Source organism: Melozone crissalis, unplaced genomic scaffold (genome assembly GCF_028551555.1).
Source record: "Melozone crissalis strain CALT ecotype California unplaced genomic scaffold, PUWL_Pcris_2 ptg000195l_1, whole genome shotgun sequence".
Classification (NCBI taxonomy): domain Eukaryota; kingdom Metazoa; phylum Chordata; class Aves; order Passeriformes; family Passerellidae; genus Melozone; species Melozone crissalis.
The window spans coordinates 449,072-467,797 of NW_026535960.1; the positions used below are offsets into that span (position 1 = coordinate 449,072).

At 63.0% G+C, this 18,726-nt stretch overlaps 1 protein-coding gene across 1 annotated transcript in view; it reads right to left on the reverse strand.

The window, feature by feature from the left end:
* PLEC (plectin) overlaps nucleotides 1-18,726 on the reverse strand; it is a 107,027-nt gene that overhangs the window by 10,131 nt on the left and 78,170 nt on the right. The window contains exons 61-74 of the mRNA XM_054293857.1: nucleotides 18,517-18,639; nucleotides 17,584-17,685; nucleotides 17,359-17,460; nucleotides 16,555-16,701; nucleotides 15,436-15,591; nucleotides 13,072-13,269; nucleotides 12,313-12,441; nucleotides 10,645-10,815; nucleotides 10,284-10,439; nucleotides 8,336-8,542; nucleotides 7,285-7,404; nucleotides 5,729-5,898; nucleotides 2,911-3,070; nucleotides 1,448-1,645 (exon numbers count right to left, since the gene is read on the reverse strand). Of these exons, the coding sequence (XP_054149832.1) occupies nucleotides 1,448-1,645; nucleotides 2,911-3,070; nucleotides 5,729-5,898; nucleotides 7,285-7,404; nucleotides 8,336-8,542; nucleotides 10,284-10,439; nucleotides 10,645-10,815; nucleotides 12,313-12,441; nucleotides 13,072-13,269; nucleotides 15,436-15,591; nucleotides 16,555-16,701; nucleotides 17,359-17,460; nucleotides 17,584-17,685; nucleotides 18,517-18,639 (2,139 nt within the window). The remainder of the gene's footprint in view (nucleotides 1-1,447; nucleotides 1,646-2,910; nucleotides 3,071-5,728; nucleotides 5,899-7,284; nucleotides 7,405-8,335; nucleotides 8,543-10,283; nucleotides 10,440-10,644; nucleotides 10,816-12,312; nucleotides 12,442-13,071; nucleotides 13,270-15,435; nucleotides 15,592-16,554; nucleotides 16,702-17,358; nucleotides 17,461-17,583; nucleotides 17,686-18,516; nucleotides 18,640-18,726) is intronic.

Consider the following 18,726-nt stretch of genomic DNA (forward strand, 5'->3'; position numbering starts at 1 on the left):
ACCTGTAAGAGGCACCTGGCCTGGCACCTGGCCACGGACCTTGCGACAGAACCTCAGAGCCCCACGCAGCACCACGCCCTGAGCGGTGCACCCCACAGAGAGCCCCAAAGGCACAGCCCCAACACCACCCAGGCAGCCTGGGAGACCTCCCGAGATGTGCAGCCACCCACCGTGCCTGGGCATCGCAAAAAACACCCTCAAATGTGCAGCAACCCTCCACTTGGGCACCCCATGGGGCACCCTGGAATTGCAGCCACCCACCAGCCAAGCACCCCATGGAGAACCTCCCAAAACACAGCCACCCACCGCCCAAACTGCCCCCAAAGCATGGCCACCCACTTCCCGAGCACTCCACACAGCATCCCCCAAAACACGACTACCTACCACCTGAGCACCCCCCAAAGCATGGCCACCCACCACCCCACAAAGCACTCCCTCAGATGTGCAGCCACCCACCAGCTGAGAACGCCACAGAGCACCCCCAAAATGTGCAGCCACCCACCACGGCTGGGCACCCCATGGAGCACCCTGGAACTGCAGCCACCCACCAGCCAAGCACCCCACAGAGAACCCCCCAAAACACGGCCACCCACCACTCAAACACCTCACAAAACACGGCCACACACCACCCAAACACCCCCAAAATATGGCCACGCACCACCTGAGCACCCCACAGAGCACCCCCCAAAACACGGCCACCCACCAGCCAAGCACCCCCCAAAACACAGCCATCCACCACCCAAACACCCCACACCCCCATGGCCACACACCACCCCACAGAGACCCCCCAAAACACAGCCACCCACCACCCAAACTCCTCCCAAAGCACAGCCAGCCCCAAACCGAGCACCCCACACTCCCACGTCCATCTCAGCCTCCCCACACGGGTGCTCCAGCTGCAGACCCCAACCCTGGGGTTCCCCCACTGCCCCCCATCCTGGGGGTTCCCCCACTACAGATCCCACCCCGTGGGTTCCCCTACTGTTCCCCCCAATCCCTGGGTCCCCCCACTGCCCCCCAACCCCGTGGGTTTCCCCACTGCCGACCCCAACCCCAGAGGTTCCTCCACTACAGGCCCCAACCCTGAGGTTCCCCTGCTGCCCCCCAACCCCATGGGGCTCCCCTGCTGCCCCCCACCCCAGGGGTTCCCCCTCTGCCCCCCACCCCAGGGGTTCCCCCTCTGCCCCCCAATCCCCTGGGCTCCCCCGTGGCCCCCCAATCCCGGGGTTCCTCCGCTGCCCCCCACCCCAGGGGTTCCCCTGCTGCCCCCAACCCCATGGGGCTCCCCTGCTGTCCCCCAACACCTTGGGCTCCCCCGCTGCCCCCCACCCCAGGGGTTCCCCCTCTGCCCCCCAATCCCCTGGCCTCCCCCATTGCCCCCCAGTCCCAGGGGTTCCCGCACTGCCCCTCAACCCCGGGCTCTCCCCCGCTGCCCCCCAGCCCTCACCTGCCGCAGCGCCGCCTCCAGCCGGGCCTGCTTGGCCAGGGAGAGTTTGCAGACTAGGTCCCAGCGGGTGCTGAGCTCCTCCACCTGCCGCTGCAGCCACTGCGAGTCCACGCTGCTGCTGCCCCGCGTCAGGTCCCGCACCGAGCGCTTCAGCGTCTTGATGCAGCTGGCGCGCTTGCCCAGCTCCTTCTGGAACACCTGGGCGGCGGCGGGACCGTGGGACGGGGACCCCGCTGCTGGGCAGGGGTGCCCTGCACCCCAAACCTTGCAGCAGTGGCCATGGGGTTCCTCTGCACCCCAAAGTCTCGCAGCAGTGGGTGCGGGGCTGCTGTGCACCCCAAAACCTCACAGCAGTGAGCACAGAGTTGTCTTGCACTCCAAAACCTCAGTGCAGTGGGTACGGGGTTCCCTTGCACCCCAAAACCTTGCAGCAATGGGTGCGGGGCTGCTGTGCACCCCAAAACCTCTGCAGCAGTGAGCATAGGGTTCCTGTGCAGTCCAAACCCTCTCAGCAATGGGAATGGGGCTCTCCTGCACCCCAAACCCTCACAGAAGCGGGCACAGGGCTCCTGTGCACCCCAAACCCTCACTGCAGTGGGAACAGGGTTACTCTGCACCCTAAACCCTCACACCAGTAGGCACAGGGTTTCAGTGCACCCCAAAACCTCACAGCAGTGAGAACAGGGTTCCTGTGCACTCCAAACCCTCACTGCAGTGGTGACAGGGTTTTCCTGCACCCCAAACCCCCACAGAGTTACCCTGCACCCCAAACCTTCATAGAAGTGAGCACAGGGTTCCTGTGCACCCCCAAACATCACAAAAATGGGCATAGGGTTTCTGGGCACCCCAAACCCTAACAGAAAAGGGCACAGAGTTCTCCTGCATCCCAAACCCTCACAGCAGTGGGCACAGGGTTTTCCTGCACCCCAAACCCTCACAGGGTTCCCCTACATCCCAAACCCTCACAGAGTTCCCCAGCACCCCAAACCCTGACAGGGCTCCCGTGCACCCCAATCCTCACAGAAGTGGGAATAGGGTTCCTGGGCACCTCAAACCCTCACAGAGTTTTCCTGCACCCCAAACCCTCACAGGACTCCCCTGCACCCCAAATCCTCACAGAACAGGGCACAGGGTTCCAGTGCACCCCAAACCCTCACAGCAGTGAGCTCAGGGTTCTTGTGCACCCCGAACCTTCACAGGGCTCCTCTGCACCCCAAACCCTCACAGGGTTCCTGTGCACCCCAAACCCTCACAGTTCCTGTGCACCCCAAACCCTCACAGGGTTTCCCTGCCCCCCAACCCCTTCCCATCTCTGGGGCACACAGTGCCCCCAGTACCAGGTCGAGGGCACCCCAAACCGGGGTCACACCAGGGTCTCCCCAGCAGGCAATGCCCCTTCCTGCCCCACAGCAAGGGTGGGCACAGCCCGGGGGTCCCTGCAGCCCCTCCCCAGGGCCACCCACCTTGTGCTTGTCCATGAGGTCCCCGACCAGGTCGCGGTCACCCCCGACGGGCGCGTCCTCGCTGAGCTGCGGCTCGGCGCGGTACAGCCAGTCCATGAGCGCCTGCAGCGCGTCCGTGAACTTGCCCGAGAAGAGCAGGTTCTCCTCCAGCTTGTGCTGCCTGTGGGGCACAGGGAACGCTCAGAACCCCAAAGAGGAACCCCAGAGCTGCCACAGAGAGCTGGCAGGGCTGTTATGGGCAGGGATGGATCCTGGCAGTGCCATTATGGACTGGGATGGGTCCTGAGCTGGGTCTCCTCCAGCTTCTGCTTCCTGCCAGGGGCACAGGGCTGTGTGGGCACCTGGGGGCACCCCTGGGGACACCCCAGAGCCACCACAGGGAGCTGGCAGAGCCCTTATGGGTTGGGATGGATCCTGGTGGCACCATTAGGGACTGGGATGGATCCTGGTGGCACTTTTAGGGACTGGGCTGGATCCTGAGCAGGTTCTCCTCCAGCTTGCGCTGCCTGCCAGGGGCACAGGGCAGTGTGGGCACCTGGGGGCACCCATGGGGACACCCCAGAGCCACCAGAGAGAACTGGCAGGGCTGTTATGGATTGGGATGGATCCTGGCGGTGCCATTATGGACTGGGATGGGTCCTCACAGGGCCGTTAATGGACTGAGATGGGTCCCGAGCAGGTTCTCCTCCAACTTGTGCTGCCTGCCAGGGCACAGAGCACACTCAGAACCTGGGGGCACCCCAAAGAGGAACCCCAGAGCCACCACAGGGTGCTGGCATTGTCATTATGGGCTGGGATGGGTCCTGAGCAGGTTCTCCTCCAGCTTGTGCTGCCTGCGGGCACAGGGCAAGCTCAGAACCCCAAAGAGGAACCCCAGAGCCACCACAGGGAGCTGGCAGGGTCGTTGTGAACTGGGATGGGTCATGGTGGTGTAATCATGGACAGGGATGGATCCTGGTGGCACCATTAGGGACTGGGATGGGTCCTGGTGGCACTCTTAGGGACTGGGCTGGATCCTGAGCAGGTTCTCCTCCAGCTTGCACTGCCTGCCAGGGGCACAGGGCAGTGTGGGCACCTGGGGGCACCCCTGGGGACACCCCAGAGCCACCAGAGAGAGCTGGCAGGGCTGTTATGGACTGGGATGGATCCTGGCGGTGCCATTATGGACTGGGATGGGTCCTCACAGGGCCGTTAATGGACTGGGATGGGTCCTGAGCAGGTTCTCCTCCAGCTTGTGCTACCTGCGAGCACAGGGCACACTCAGAACCCGAGGGCACCCCAAAGAGGAACCCCAGGGTGCCACAGGGAACTGGCAGTGCCATTATGGACTGGGATGGGTCCTCACAGGGCCGTTAATGGACTGGGATGGGTCCTGAGCAGGTTCTCCTCCAGCTTGTGCTACCTGCGAGCACAGGGCACGCTCAGAACCCGAGGGCACCCCAAAGAGGAACCCCAGGGTGCCACAGGGAACTGGCAGTGCCATTATGGACTGGGACAGGTGCTGGTGGGACTGCTATGGACTGGGATGAGTCCTGGCAGCACCATAATGGACAGAGACAGGCCCTGGTGGCCCCATTATGGACAGGAACAGGTCCTGGTGGTGTCATTAAGGACAGAGACAGGTCCTGGCAGTGCCATTATGGACAGGGATGGGCCCTGGTGGTGCAATTATGGAGAGGGACAGGTCCTGGCTGTGCTGTTATAGACTGGAACAGGTCCTGGCAGGGCTGTTATGGACAAGAACCGCTCCTGGCAGCACTATTATGGACAGGAACAGGTCGTGGCTGTGTCCTTATGGACACGGATGGGTCCTGGCCATGCCATAATGGGCATGGATGGGTCCTTGCAGTGCCATTAAGGACAGGGACAGGTCCTGGCAATGCCATTATGGACTGGAAGAGGTCCTGGTGGTGTCATTAAGGACAGGGACAGGTCCTGGCAATGCCATTATGGACTGGAACAGGTCCTGGCAGTGCCATTATAGACAGGGACAGGTCCTGGCAGTGCCATTATGGACCAGAACAGGTCCTGGTGGTGTCATTATGGACAGGGATGGGGCCCAGCTGCAGCCCAAGGGCAGAGCCCAGCAATGCTGGGAATGGGGTCCCAGAGGAGGATGCTCAGGGAGGAAGGGCAGTTCCATGTGCCCGCCTGGGACCCTCAGAGCGAGCAGAGAACAGATCGTGCCACAGGTGGAAGTGCATTTTGGAAAGGGGTCATGATTTTGGCACTGGTCACCCTGAAGCTGTCATGGAAAACCAACAATCCTGTCTGCGTGAGTCAATGGCCCCTGGACAAAAAGAAACTGAATTCCCTCAAAACTGGTCCATGAACAATCACAGAAAGGCCACATCAAAGAAACCAACAGTCCCTCGCAGTGGGCACGGGGTTCTTGTGCACCCCAAACCCTCACAGCAGTGGGCAGAGGGTTCCTGGGAAACCCAAACCTTCACAGGGTTCCTCTGCACCCCAAACCCTCACAGAAATGCTGTGGGCACCATTTCCATCCCTATTTCCATCCCATCCTATCCCCATCCCAACCCCTTCCCTGTCCCATCCCCATCCCACCTGCATCCCAACCCCTTCCCTGTCCCACCCCCATCCCAACCTCTTCTCTGTCCCATCCCCATCCCAACCCCTTCCCTGTCCCATCCCCACCCCAACCCCTTCCCTGTCCCATCCCCATACCACCTGCATCCCAACCCCTTCTCCGTTCCATCTCCATCCCAACCCATCCCACCCCACCCACACCTCACCCCCACCCCATCCCCACCCCACCCCACTCCATCCCACCCCACCCCTCCGGCGCCGCTCCCACCTCTCCGCTGCATGGCTGCACAGCGCGTCCCAGCGCTCCTTCAGCTCCCCCAGCAGCTCCTCCAGCGGCTGCAGGTCCTGGGGCAGCCGCGCCCCCTCCCGCAGCGCCCGCCCGCTCCGCAGCGTGGCCTCGTACACCGGGCGCTTGGCCCGCAGCACCTTCTGGAACGCCTGCAGGGGCACCCCGCACACCTCACAGGTCACTGCTGGGTCCCCCAGATGTGGGGGAACACTCCCTGCTCCCCCAAGGGCCCTGGGTTGGTTGGGATGCCCTAAATGCCCAACATCCCTCAGCCCAGCACTCCCCCAAGGTCTCCCAACAATGCAGGATGGCCCTGGGGGGTTGTCCAAACCCCCTGGTGCTGGGTGTTCCCCCTGGGTGCTGGGTGCCCCAGCTGGAGAAGGACACTCCCTGCTCCCCCAAGGGCTGTGGGGTGGTTGGGATGCCCTAAATGCCCAACATCCCTTGGCCCAGGACTCCCCCAGATGTGTGGGGGGACACTCCCTGCTCCCCCAAGGGCTCTGGGGTGGTTGGGATGCCCTAAAAACCCAACACCTCTCAGCCCAGCACTCCCCCAATGTCTCCCAGCACTGCAGGATGGCCCTGGGGTGCTGTCCAAACCCCCTGGTGCTGGGTGTTCCCCCTGGGTGCTGAGTCCCCCAGCTGGAGAAGGACACTCCCTGCTCCCCCAAGGGCTGTGGGGTGGTTGGGATGCCCTAAATGCCCAACACCCCTCAGCCCAGCACTCCCCCAAGGTCTCCCAGCACTGCAGGATGGCCCTGGTGTCAGAGCTCAGCACGTCCCTCTGGGTGTCCAGAGTTGCCGAGGACCCAGAGTTGCTCAGAGACCCTGGCACACAGCCCAGAACACCTGGGGATTTGATTATGACCCTTGGAGTAAGTTACCAGCTTTGTATGAGGACCCGAAAGTCACACAGGTTTGCATGGTGTTATAACAAAATGATCACAGCGTGAAAATGTAGATTTTAGGATTTTTGGTATGTGGGTTATGGGGACAAGATGGAGGAATGTGGGCGTGTCTAGCCTTTCTCCTTCTTGTTCTCCATTTTTTGCTGTGATGTTGGCACTTTGGGACTGGTTTAGAGTAGAAGCTCACTGTCTAACATAGGTGATGGGTATTGGGAATTAAGTGTAAATATGTTATATTTAGAATAGAAGTGCACTGTCTAACATAGGTAATGGGTATTGGGCATTAAGTGTAAATATGTTATACGTAGTTTGTAGTATAAAAGGACAACACCGCCTCAGGGGCGGTCAGAGTGCCTGTGGCTGCCCTGCTGAGCAGACCTCGGCTGGGCAGAAAGAAAATTTTATAGATAAGAATTAATAAACAACCCCAAGACCAAAAAGTGAAGAGTCCAGACTCGTTCTTCAGCCGCGCGGGCTGAAGCAGAGACATCCTGCACATCTCGGGGCAGCAATTAACAACAACAACCCTAGACCCTGGGGTGCTGTCCAACCCCCTGGGAGCTGGGGACCCCCCCAGCAGCCCCGTTCTGCGCCCCCCGTGCCGAGGAGCACGAGGGGCAGCCCCACCTTGTGCTCAGCCAGCTGGCACTTGATCTCCTCCTGGCTGGTGGCTGCGTCCTGAGGCTCCTCCAGGCTCTGCTCCACCTCGTCCATCCAGTCCAGGAGCAGCCGCCGGGACTCGCTGAACTGCAGGGCAGGGCAGGGCTCAGGGGGCTGCAGGGGGCTCAGGGAGCTCAGGGGGGAACCCAGAGGCAAAGCAGATCTGGCGCAGCCCAAACGGGAGCCATGGAGCCACACAAGGGTGTGACAGGGCCTGGCCACCACCACGGAGCAAACCATGGACCAGGACAGCACAGTGACAGCACCAGAGCTATGGGGTCCCTTCCTGGGCCAGAACGGCACAGTGACAGCACCAGAGCCATCAGGTCCCCTCCTGGGCCAGCTCCCAACAGGACCCATGACATGGAATCAACAGTCCTGGGCTGGAAGGAACTCAAACCCATCCAGTTCCACCCCCTTGCCATGGGCAGGGACACCTTTCACTGTCCCAGGCTGCTCCAAACCCTGTCCAACCTGGCCTTGGACACTTCTGAGGATGGGGCAGACACAGCTTCTCCAGGAAACCCCCCTCACAGGGAAGAATTTCTTCCCAAGATCATGGGAAGAAATTCATGGGCCGGAACAGCACAGTGACAGCACCAGAGCCGTGGGGTCCCTTCCTGGGCCAGCAGAGCACAGTGACAGCACCAGAGCCACAGGTTCTCCTCCTGACACAGTTCCCAGGAGGACCCATGTCATGGAATCAACATTCCTGGCATGGTTTGGGTTGGAAGGACCTCAAAGCCCATCCAGTTCCAGCCCCTTGCCACACCTTCCACTAGCCCAGGTTGCTCCAAGCCCCATCCAATCTGGCCTTGGACACTTCTGAGGATGGGGCAGACACAACTTCTCCTGGAAACTCCCCTCAAGGGAAGAACTTCTTCCCCATATCCCATCCATCCCTGCCCTCTGGCACTGGGAAGGTGCCCTCTGGCACCTTGTCCTGTCCCTCCAGGTGCATGTCCCAAGGCAGCCAAGGTGCAGAGCCCCCTCCCCAGCCCGGGCTGTGTCCCAGCACCTGCTTGCTGCGTTTCCGGGCCTCCTCCAGTACAGCTCCCCTCTCTGCTGCCCGCTGCAGGACCTTGCCCAGCCTCTCCCGGGCTGCCAGCACCAGGTTCTGGATGACGGCCCCGTCCTGCTTCCGACTGAAATCCTTGAGGCGCGCGGCCACGGCCTCCAGGCCGCCCAGCTTCTCTCCGTGTGCGTTCGCCTCCTTCACCAGGGCCTGCGGGGAGGGGGCAGCTCAGGGTGGGGGTCCTGGGGCGGGTGAGGAGCCCCCGGACACAGCCCGTGCCAGGAGGGGACACGGAGTACCAGGCACGGACTGGGATGGGGCACAGAGTATTGCAGTGTGATTTCAGGGTTTGCCCCAGAACTTGGGTCCCTTCACTGATAATTCCCTGCCAGGTGTGTCAGTCACCTCTCCTTCCCCCTCCCAGCACTCTCTGTCCATCCTGGAATTCCAGAATTGAGTGATTGGCAGATTCAAAGGATGCCCTCTACCCCTGGGGGGCATTGGGCCATCCAGGTGTCCTTTGTCCCTTTGTCCCTCCTCTCCTGTCCCTGGTTGGTGGCACCCGACCCCTTCCCTGCCCCTCTCCCCGGGGTTCAAAGGGACAGCAACCACAGGCTCAGGGAGTTCTGTTGGAGCTGGTGCTGCATTCAGAGGCCTGTGGGCCAGAATAAAGCTCTGGATCCGAACCCTCCATCAGAACCAACTCCTTTCCTTCACCATGGCCTTAAAGCTTCTCCACAGAGGGAAGCCTGAGGAGCAGCCCCTGTTATGGGGGGAAGCTCCATCCCAGCACCACCAGAGCTCCTACAGGCCTGGACTTGTCCCCACGGGCCCAGCTGCAGCACCCAGTCAGCCCAAAGTGTCTGTGGGGTGAAACGCCACACAGCCAGCCAGCCAAAAATGGGGTGAAACACCACACACCCAGCCAGCCCAAAGTGTCTGTGGGGTGAAACACCACACACGCAGCCAGCCCAAAGTGTCTGTGGGGTGAAACACCACACACCCAGCCAGCCAAAGGTGTCTGTGGGGTGAAACACCACAGTTGCCCCCATTAGGTTCAGCATCAAGGGGCCAAGGCATGTCCCATCTGCAATACTGGTAAATTCCAGTAACAGAGCTTGCTCGCTCTGCTGTGGTGGGGGACATGGTGCCTTGTTCTTCTAAAGTTCTTCTAAGTATTCTGATGTTTACATTTTTGTTTCTCATGTGCTTTTCATGTAAATAATGATTGTTTTGCATCCCGTTCTGGAGGAGGAGAGAATTGACGGGCTGTTGGTTGGACCAGTGCGATTGGAGAGGTGGCAATTCCATCCTCCAGTCCTTGGTGACTTTTGGAATTCTATAAATATCAAGGTGCGGAAGTAAACACACCCTTTTTTGCCTCGGACATCTCAGTCTGTGAGCATCATTCATTTTGTGCCATATGGTGGCAGGGACACACGTGCCACTCGCCCCGGGCCCCCCTGGGGCAAACCCCAGCCTCATGAACTGACCCCGAGGGTGTCTCTCTTGCCTTGTGTTCCTGGATCGTATTGCCACAGGGACACGTGCCACTCCTCCAGGCACCCCACAGGTCCCACACCGCACTCTTGGGGCAGACCCCTGCACCATGAACCGTATTGCCACAGGGACACACGTGCCACTCGCCCTGGGCACCCCTGGGGCAGACCCCAGCCCCAAAAACCGACCCTGAGGGCACCACTCTTGCCTTTTGCTCCTGGATCATAGCGCCACAGGGACACGCGTGCCACTCGCCCCGGACACCCCGCAGGTGCCACTTACCCAGGGCACCCCTGGGGCACACCCCAGCCCCACAAACTGGCCCTGAGGGCACCGCTCTTGCCTTGTGCTCCTGGGTCGTGGTGCCACAGGGACACACATGCCACTTGCCCTGGGCACCCCTGAGGCAGACCCCCACCCCACCAACCAGCTCTGTGGGCACTGCTCTTGCCTTGTGCTCCTGGATCTGCGCGGTGACGGTGTCCAGGACGAAGCTGGGGGGCGCGGGGGACCCCAGCAGCTCCTCGGCGTGGGCCACCCAGCGCAGCAGCTCCTGCGCCGAGCCGTGGAACTCGGTGCTGACCGTCAGCCCCTCGGCCAGGCGCTCCTGCGGGCATGGTGGGCACCGGTGGGCACGGCAGGCACTGGTGGGCACCGGTGAGCACCGGCTGCCCTGCTCCTGACCCGGTCTGCTCAGGGGGAGCCCCCCGCGGGTCAGAGCCCCCCAGAGCCCCACACCCCTTCCTCTCCTGACCCGGTCTGCTCAGGGGGAGCCCCCCGCGGGTCAGAGCCCCCCACAGCCCCCCGCACACCTTCCTCTCCTGGGCCTCGGCCTGGACGCTGTCCCACTTCTGCTCCAGCAGGCGCAGGCTGTGCTCGGTGCTGCAGGGCCGGCCGGCGCGGCACGAGTCCAGCAGCCGCTGCAGCCGCTCCCGCAGCCCCCGGTAGGAACCGGCCCGCACCTCCAGCTCCCGGCACAGCTCCTGCCGGGACAGTGGTGTCAGCACCAGGACAGCGGGACAGCGGTGTCAACAGAGGGACAGTGGGATAGTGCGGGAGTGGCGTCAGCAGCAGGACAGCGGGCAGGGGGAGGAAGGGACGGGGAGTGGGATGGGGATGGCGATGTGGATGTGGATGGGGCAGGCAGGGTGACGGGACAGAGATGGGGATGGGAACGGGGAGGGATCAGGTAAAGCAGACAGGGAACAAGGATGGGGATGGGAATGGGGCTGGAAACAGGGATGGGAACGGGGCTGGGAATAGGGATGAGAACGGGGATAGGGATCGGGATGGCGATGGGAACGGGAACAGAAATGGGAATGGGGTTGGGGACAGGGATGGGAATGAGAGTGGGGCTGGGAACAGGGATGGGAACAGGGCTGGGGACAGGGGGTGGGGTTGGGAACAGAGATGGGAATGGAAACAGGGGTGGGGATGAGAATGGGGCAGGCAGGGTGATGGGTACAGGGATGGGGCTGGGAGCAGGGATGGGAATGGGGATGGGGACAGGGATGGGGATAGGGATGGGAACAGGGGATGGGAATAGAAACAGGAACAGGAATGGGAATGGGGACAGGGATGGGGATGTGGATGGGGCAGGCAGGGTGACGGGTACAGGGATGTGGATGGGAATGGGGCTGGAAACAGGGATGGGGATGGAAACAGGGATGACAACAGGGATAGGAACAGGGATGGGGACAGGGATGGGAAAGGGAACAGGGCTGGGAACAGGGATGGGGACAGGGGTGGGGATAGGGATGGGGACAGGGATGGGAAAGGGAACAGGGGTGGGGATGAGAATGGGGCAGGTAGGGTGATAGGTACAGGGATGGAGCTGGGAACAGGAGATGGTAATGGGGATGGTGTTGGGAACGGGAATGGGGATGGGAATGGGGATGGGGACAGGGATGAAAACGGGAATGGGGATGTGGATGGGGCAGGCAGGGTGACAGGTACAGGGATGGAGATGGGAATGGGAATGAGGCTGGGGATGGAAACAGGGATGGGGATGAAAGGGGGCACAAGGATGGGGATGGGAATGGGGCTGGGAACAGGGATGAGGATGGGAACAGGGATGGGAATGGAGATGGGGATGGGAAGAGGCATAGGAACAGGGATGGGAACAGGCATGGGGATGTGGAGGGGTCAGGTAAAGCAGACAGCGGACAGGGATGGGAACAGAGGATGGGGACAAGGGAGACAGCCACAGTGAACAGGGAGAGGGGATGAAGACAGGGATGTGGACAGGGACAGGAACAGGCTCAGGGCAAGGGACAAAGACAAGGATGGCTCCTGCTCTGAGCTGGAGCTGCTGAGGGAGGGGCACCAGGCTCTGCCTGGCTGGAGGAAGGAGGCAGCAGAGAAGGATCCTGGCCCAGCAATGTGGAGAAGGGTGGACCTGGGTCACACATCCCCCCACAAGACCAACAGACCACAGGGGCCGGTCCTCCATCAGGGCCCAGGCTGGCTCTGGCTCTCACCAGGTGTGCGTTCAGCTTCTCTTTGGTGGCATCAGGGTGGCCCCAGGCCGGCTTGGAGCAGAAGAGCTGCAGCTCCACCTGCTCCAGCCACTGCAGCAGCTCTGTGATCTCCAGCGTGATGTCCTGCACCTGGGGGCAAGGCGGGGCTCAGGTTGCAGCCTGTTTCAGTCACCCCGGTTCTTTCCCCAGGTGTGCCAATACCCTCTCCCTTCCCCTCCCTTGCCCCTGCTGAGTGCTGTCCATCAATCCTGGCATTCCAGAAAGGGCGTTTTGTGATTGGCAGAGTTCAAAAGATGCCTCTCAGCCCTGGGGACATTGGGTGTCATTTGTCCCCTGAGACTTCCTCCCCTTACCTGGTTGGTGGGATCCCTACCCCTTCCCTCCCCCTCTCCCTGGGGTTAAAAGACACAGCAACCACAGGGTTTGTTGGTTTTGTTGGAGTTGTTGCTGCATTCAGAGGCCTGAGTGCTAGGAATAAAGCCCTGGATCGAAACCCTGCAGCAGAACTGACTCCTTTTCCTTCACCTCACCTAAAGCCTTTCCGCCAGAGGTAAAACTGAGCTCCTGCAAGCCTGGACTTGTCTCTAGCACCCAGCTGCAGCATCCAGCTTAGCCAAAGGTGTCTCTGAGGTGAAACCACCACAGCTGCCACCTCTGGTCCAGCAGCAAGGGCCAGACCAGCCCAGGCCCGTTCCATCTGGCTATATTGGTATTTAATCCCAATATATTGGCACCCAATGTGGGGCACAGCGGCTGTACCTGGCTGAGGTTGTTCTCCAGCTCCAGCTGCCGGCTCTCGGTCTCGCTGCGCACCAGCTCCCAGTGCTGCTCCAGCTGCTGCAGGCTGCGCTGCAGCCCCTCCACGCTCTCACCCAGGCTGGAGAGCAGCAGCCCCTGCCCGGCCTCGGTCACCGACTGCACCGTGCGGGCGTGCGACATCACGTCGGTGCGCAGCACCTGGGGAGGGACCGGGGGGGTCACGGTGTGGGGCAGCGGTAGGGACACTCCATTTCTAAAGCCCTTGGCCCCAGAACAGATCTGCTGCCCCCAGCACCACTGGGGAGGAGATGGCGGGGTCACGGCTGGGACTGGGTAGGGACACCCCCATTTCTAAAGCCCCTGGCCCCCAAACAGCTCTGCTGCCCCCAGCATCGCTGCCATTGGGGCGGGAGCGGCAGGGTCACGGCTGGGATCATGGTGGGGGCACCCACAACTCCATTCCTAAAGCCCCCAAGACAGCTCTGCTGCCCCAGCACCGCTGCCACTGCGGTGGGAGCGGTGAGGTCAAGGCTGGGACAGGGGCAGGGAACCCACACCCGCATTCCTAAAGCCCCTAAAACCCCTAAACCCAACAGGGCCACCCACACCCTGCATTCCTAAAGCCTCTGGCCCCAAGTCACCTCTGCTGCCCCCCGGCACTGCTGGGGAGGAAGCGGCGGGGTCACGGCTGGGGCTGGACAGGGGCACCCGCACCCCCATTCCTAAAGCCCCTCGGTCTGAAACTGCTGCCCCAAGCCCTGCTGGGGAGGGAGCGGCGGGGTCACAGCTGGGGCCGGGCAGGGACAGCCCCATTTCTAAAGCCCCTAAACCCGGCATGGACACCCACACCCCACATTCCTAAAGCCCCTGGCCCTGAGACAGCTCTGCTGTCCCCAGCACCGCTGCCACTGGGGAGGGAGCAGCAGGATTATGGCTGGGACAGGGGCACCCACACCCCCATTTCTAAAGCCCCTGAGACACCTCTGCTGCCCCAGCACCGCTGCCACTGGGCGGGGAGCAGCAGGGTTATGGCTGGGGCCGGGCACACCCCCATTCCTAAAGCTCCTCACCCCAAAACACCTCTGCTGCCCCCAGCATCTGGGGAGGGAGCGGCGGGGTTACGGCTGGGACGCTGGGACGGGGCACCCACACCCTGCATTCCTAAAGCCCCTGACACACCTCTGCTGCCCCCAGCACCACTGGGGAGGGAGTGGCAGAGTGACGGCTGGGACAGGGACACCCACACCCGCATTCCTAAAGCCCCCGGCCCCGAGACACCTCTGCTGCCCCCAGCACCGCTGCCACTGTGGAGGGAGCGGCGGGGTCACAGCTGGGACAGGGAGACAGGGGCACCCGCACCCCCATTCCTAAAGCCCCTAAACCTGGCAGAGACACTCACACCTGAATTCCTAAAGCCCCTCGCCCTGAGACAGCTCTGCTGCCTGCAGCACTGCTGCCACCACAGCCCTGGGGAGTGACAGTGCTACGCTGGGCAGGGATGGCACCCATGGGTGCCTCCAGGCTGGTGCCAGGGTGAGAGGCAGGGCCGAGGCACAGGATTTGCCAATTCGTGGCAGCAGAGTGGCAGGGATAGGGGCAGAAGGACAGGGGCAGAGGGGACAGGGGCAGAGAGGACAGGGGCAAAGGGGACAGGTACCCCTTTCACGGCCTCCCTGGAGCAGGGACAGCCCGGCCCTCGCAGCCTCGCCTGTGTCAGGCACGTCAGGAGCATGTCCGGGCACAGGGCTGTGGCACAGGGCCAGCCCTGGGACAGCTCATTCCTCCCGTGCTGTCACCGAGGGAGGGGACGCGTCCTGTGCTGCAGCCTGCCCGGCCCAGCTGCTGCTGCTGCTGCTGCATCCGATGGGGAGGCCAGGCAGCGCCCTGGGGCCAGGACACCCAGCCTGGGGTGCCATTACAGCCAGGACATCCAGCCTGGGGTGTCACCAGGGTCAGGACACCCACCCTGACCAGGACACCCACCCTGGGGTGCCACCATGGCCAGGACAGTCCACCTGGTGGTGCCAGCACAGCCAGGACACCCATCTTGACCAGGACACCCACCCTGGGGTGCCACCACAGCCAGGACACACACCCAGGGGGTGCCACCATGACCAGGACACTCACTCTGACCAGGACACCCACCCTGGGGTACAACCACAGACAGGACACCCATCCTGACCAGGACACCCCCCCTGCCGGTGCCACCATGGCCAGGGCACACACCCTGATGTGTTACCATGACCAGGACCCCCAGGACACCCACCCTGGGGGTACCACCACATCCAGGACCCCCATGACACCCACCCCAGCAGTGTGACCATGGCTGTGCCCGTGTGTCCCCCAGCCCCGGTGCAGGCTCACCTTGTGCTTGGCCAGCTCGATCTCGCAGCTCTGCAGGTCGGGCCGCAGGGGCGCGGGGCCGCGCAGCTGCTCCCCGGTGCGGCTCAGCCACTGCAGCAGCTCGGCCAGCTGCGTGTGGAACTGCCCCAGCCCCAGCAGTGCTGCCTCCAGCTGGTGCTGCGGGAGGGAAACGTGGGGTCAGGGGAGGGAAGGGCAGGCTACATGGCCCTGGGTGCCCACAGAGCTCCTGGCACACACCCAGTGCCCACACAGTGCCCACCTGGCCCTGAGAACACACACAGTGCCCATATAGCCCTAGAGAGTCACCCAATGCCCAACCAGTGCCCACCTGGCTCTGAGCACCCACCCAGTGCCCACAGAACACCTGGCACACCCCTAGTGCTCACCCAGTGTCCACATGGCCCTGGGCACCCACAGAACACCTGGCACACACCCAGTGCCCACCTGGCCCTGGGCACCCACCCAGTGCCCAACCAGTGCCCACAGAGCACCCCGCACACATCCAGTGCCCACCTGGCTCTGAGCACCCACCCAGTGCCCACCCACTGCCCACATGGTCCTGGGCACCCATCCAGTGCCCATACAGCCCTGAACACCCACTGAGTGCCCACCCAGTATCCGGCACACACCCAGTGCCCATATGGCCCTGGAGAGCCACCCAGTGCCCACACAGCGCCCACACAGCACCTGGCACCCATCCAGTGCTCACCTGGTGCCCACAGAGCACCCACACGACCCTGGGCAACCAACCAGTGCCCACCTAGTGCCCAACCAGTGCCCACTCATCCCTGGGCACCCACCCAGTGCCCACACAGCCCTGGGCAGCCACCCAGTGCCCAACCAGTGCCCACACAGCCCTGGGCACACACCCAGTGCCCACACAGTGCTCAATCAGTGCCCACTTGGCCCTGGGCATCCACCCAGTGCCCACCCAGCCATGGGCACCCACCCAGTGCCCACTTGCAGCCCCCCACGCTGACCCAATCCCATTGGCCCCCCAGTACCCACAGGATGTGCCCACCCAGCACATTCACAGCACCCCCCTGTCCTGCCAGTCCTGCCCTGTGCCCCCTGTGCCCCCTGCCTACCTGCCAGCCCTGCCCTGTGCCCCCTGCCCACCTGTCTGCTGACAATCTCCTCCTCCAGGTGGTCCCAGCGCTGACGGAAGTCGCAGAGCGTGGCCGGGGGCTCCCCCTGCCCCGTGCCCCCCTGGTGCCGCAGGCTCTCCACGTCCACCTTGCACTGGTACAGCTCCCGCTTGAACTCCTGGCAGGTGGCACCGGTTGGTGACAGGGTCAGCCCGACTCCAGGGCACCACACACATGGCACAGCACAGGCACTGGCCCTGAGCTGCTCCTCTGGGGGTGCCCAAGCACCTCAGAGACTCGTGGGGGCCACCCCAGGCAGGACTTGGCCACCCAGTGCCCTGGGGCAAGGGCACTGTCCAAGGTGCCATCCCAATCCATCCAACATCTGCCTGGAGCACCCGCTGCCCTCCCTGCCTCTGCCAGCCCCCAGGGATCAGGGCATGATGTGGCACGGCATGGCACAGCATGGCCCAGCATGGTTTGGCGTGGCACAGCACAGTTCAGTGTGGCACAGCATGGTTCGGAATGGCACAGTGCGACCCGGTGTGGCTCAGCACAGTTTAGTGCAGCACAGCATGGCCCAGCGCAGCACAGCACAGTTTGGCATGGCACGGCATGGCCCAGTGTGGTGCGGCACAGTTTAGCATGGCACAGCATGGCCTGGCATGGCACAGCACGGCCAAGCTTGGCACAGCACGGTTTGGCATGGCACAGCACAGCCTGGAATGGCACAGCAGTTTGGCATGGCACTGTTTGGTACAGCACAGCACAGCCCAGTGTGGCACAGCACAGTTTGGCACAGCCCAGCCCAGCCCGGCACGGAACATCTCGGCACCTTGAGCTCGGCCAGCTGCTGCTGCACCATGTCCAGGTCACCGCCCACCAGGAACTCCTCGGCGATGCGCAGCTCGGCCGCGTCCAGCCACTCCAGGAGCCGCTGGGGACAGGGAACACGCGGGGTTGGGGACCCGTGGTGGCCCCACGGTCCCTCAGACCCCTGAGCGGGGACAGGAGGGTGACACAGGGTGATCCTCCATGGAGGATCTGCCCCCAAACCCACCTGCATGGTGTCCTGGTAGCTGAGGGCGGCCTGGAGCTGCTCCTCGAGGCGCCCGTTCCGCTCCGTCCACACCCGGCTCAGGCTGTGCCAGGAGGAGTAGAGCTGCGCCGGGCACGGGGGTCAGTGCAGGCACAGCGGGGCCGGGCACGGGGAGACAGTGTGGACAGGGCACAGGGGTCAGTGGTGCCACAGTGGGGCTGGGGCACAGGGGGCACAGGGTGGACAGGGCAGAGGGGTCAGTGGTGCCAACCCAGGGACAGGGCACGGAGGTCAGTGGTACCACAGCGGGGCCGGAGCACAGGGGGACGGCCGGACCACAGGGACGTGGGAGACAGGGTGGACAGGGGACAGGGGTCAGTGGGGGCACAGCAGGGCCAGAGCACGGGGGCACAGGGTGGACAGGGCATGGGGGTCAGTGGTGCCACAGCTTGGCCAGGGCACAGGGAGACAGGATGTGGGGGACAGCATGGACAGGGCACAGGGGTCAGTGGGGGCACAGCAGGGCCAGGGCATGGGGGACAGGGTGGACAGGGCACAAGGGTCAGTGGTGCCACAGTGGAGCCAGGGTGCAGGGAGACAGGGTGCACAGGGTGGACAGGGCAGGGGGGTCAGAGGTGCCACAGCAGGGCCAGAGTGCAGGGGGATGTGGAGGACAAGGTGGACAGGGCACAGGGGTCAGCAGTGTCTCAGGGGGACAGGGTGTAGGCGTCACAAGGGCCAGGGGCACAGGGGCGGCACAGGGGTGGCACCACATGGACATCTAGGTCTGGAGACACCACAAGAGTGCCGGGGCACAGGAGCTGTGTTGGGGGTCAGTGGGGAGCACCGTGGGGTCAGTGGCACTGCTGGGCATCGGGGACACGCCATCCCCACAAGCAGCATCCTCACACCCCCAGGATGTCCCTCCCTGAACCCAGCCCCAAGGACACTCACATCGTCCAGGCTCTTGGTGACATCAGGTTTGTCAGGGTCCCCACAGGACGCCATCAGCTCCACGCCCAAGCTGCCCAGCGTGTCCAGCTCACCCTGCAGCGCGTCGATGTCCTCCCGCAGAGCCTGCGCAGGGCACGGGGCTCAGGGCTGCCCACACCAGGGCACTGCCCACACCAGGGGCTGGCCATGTCATGGCGCTGCCCAGCAAGC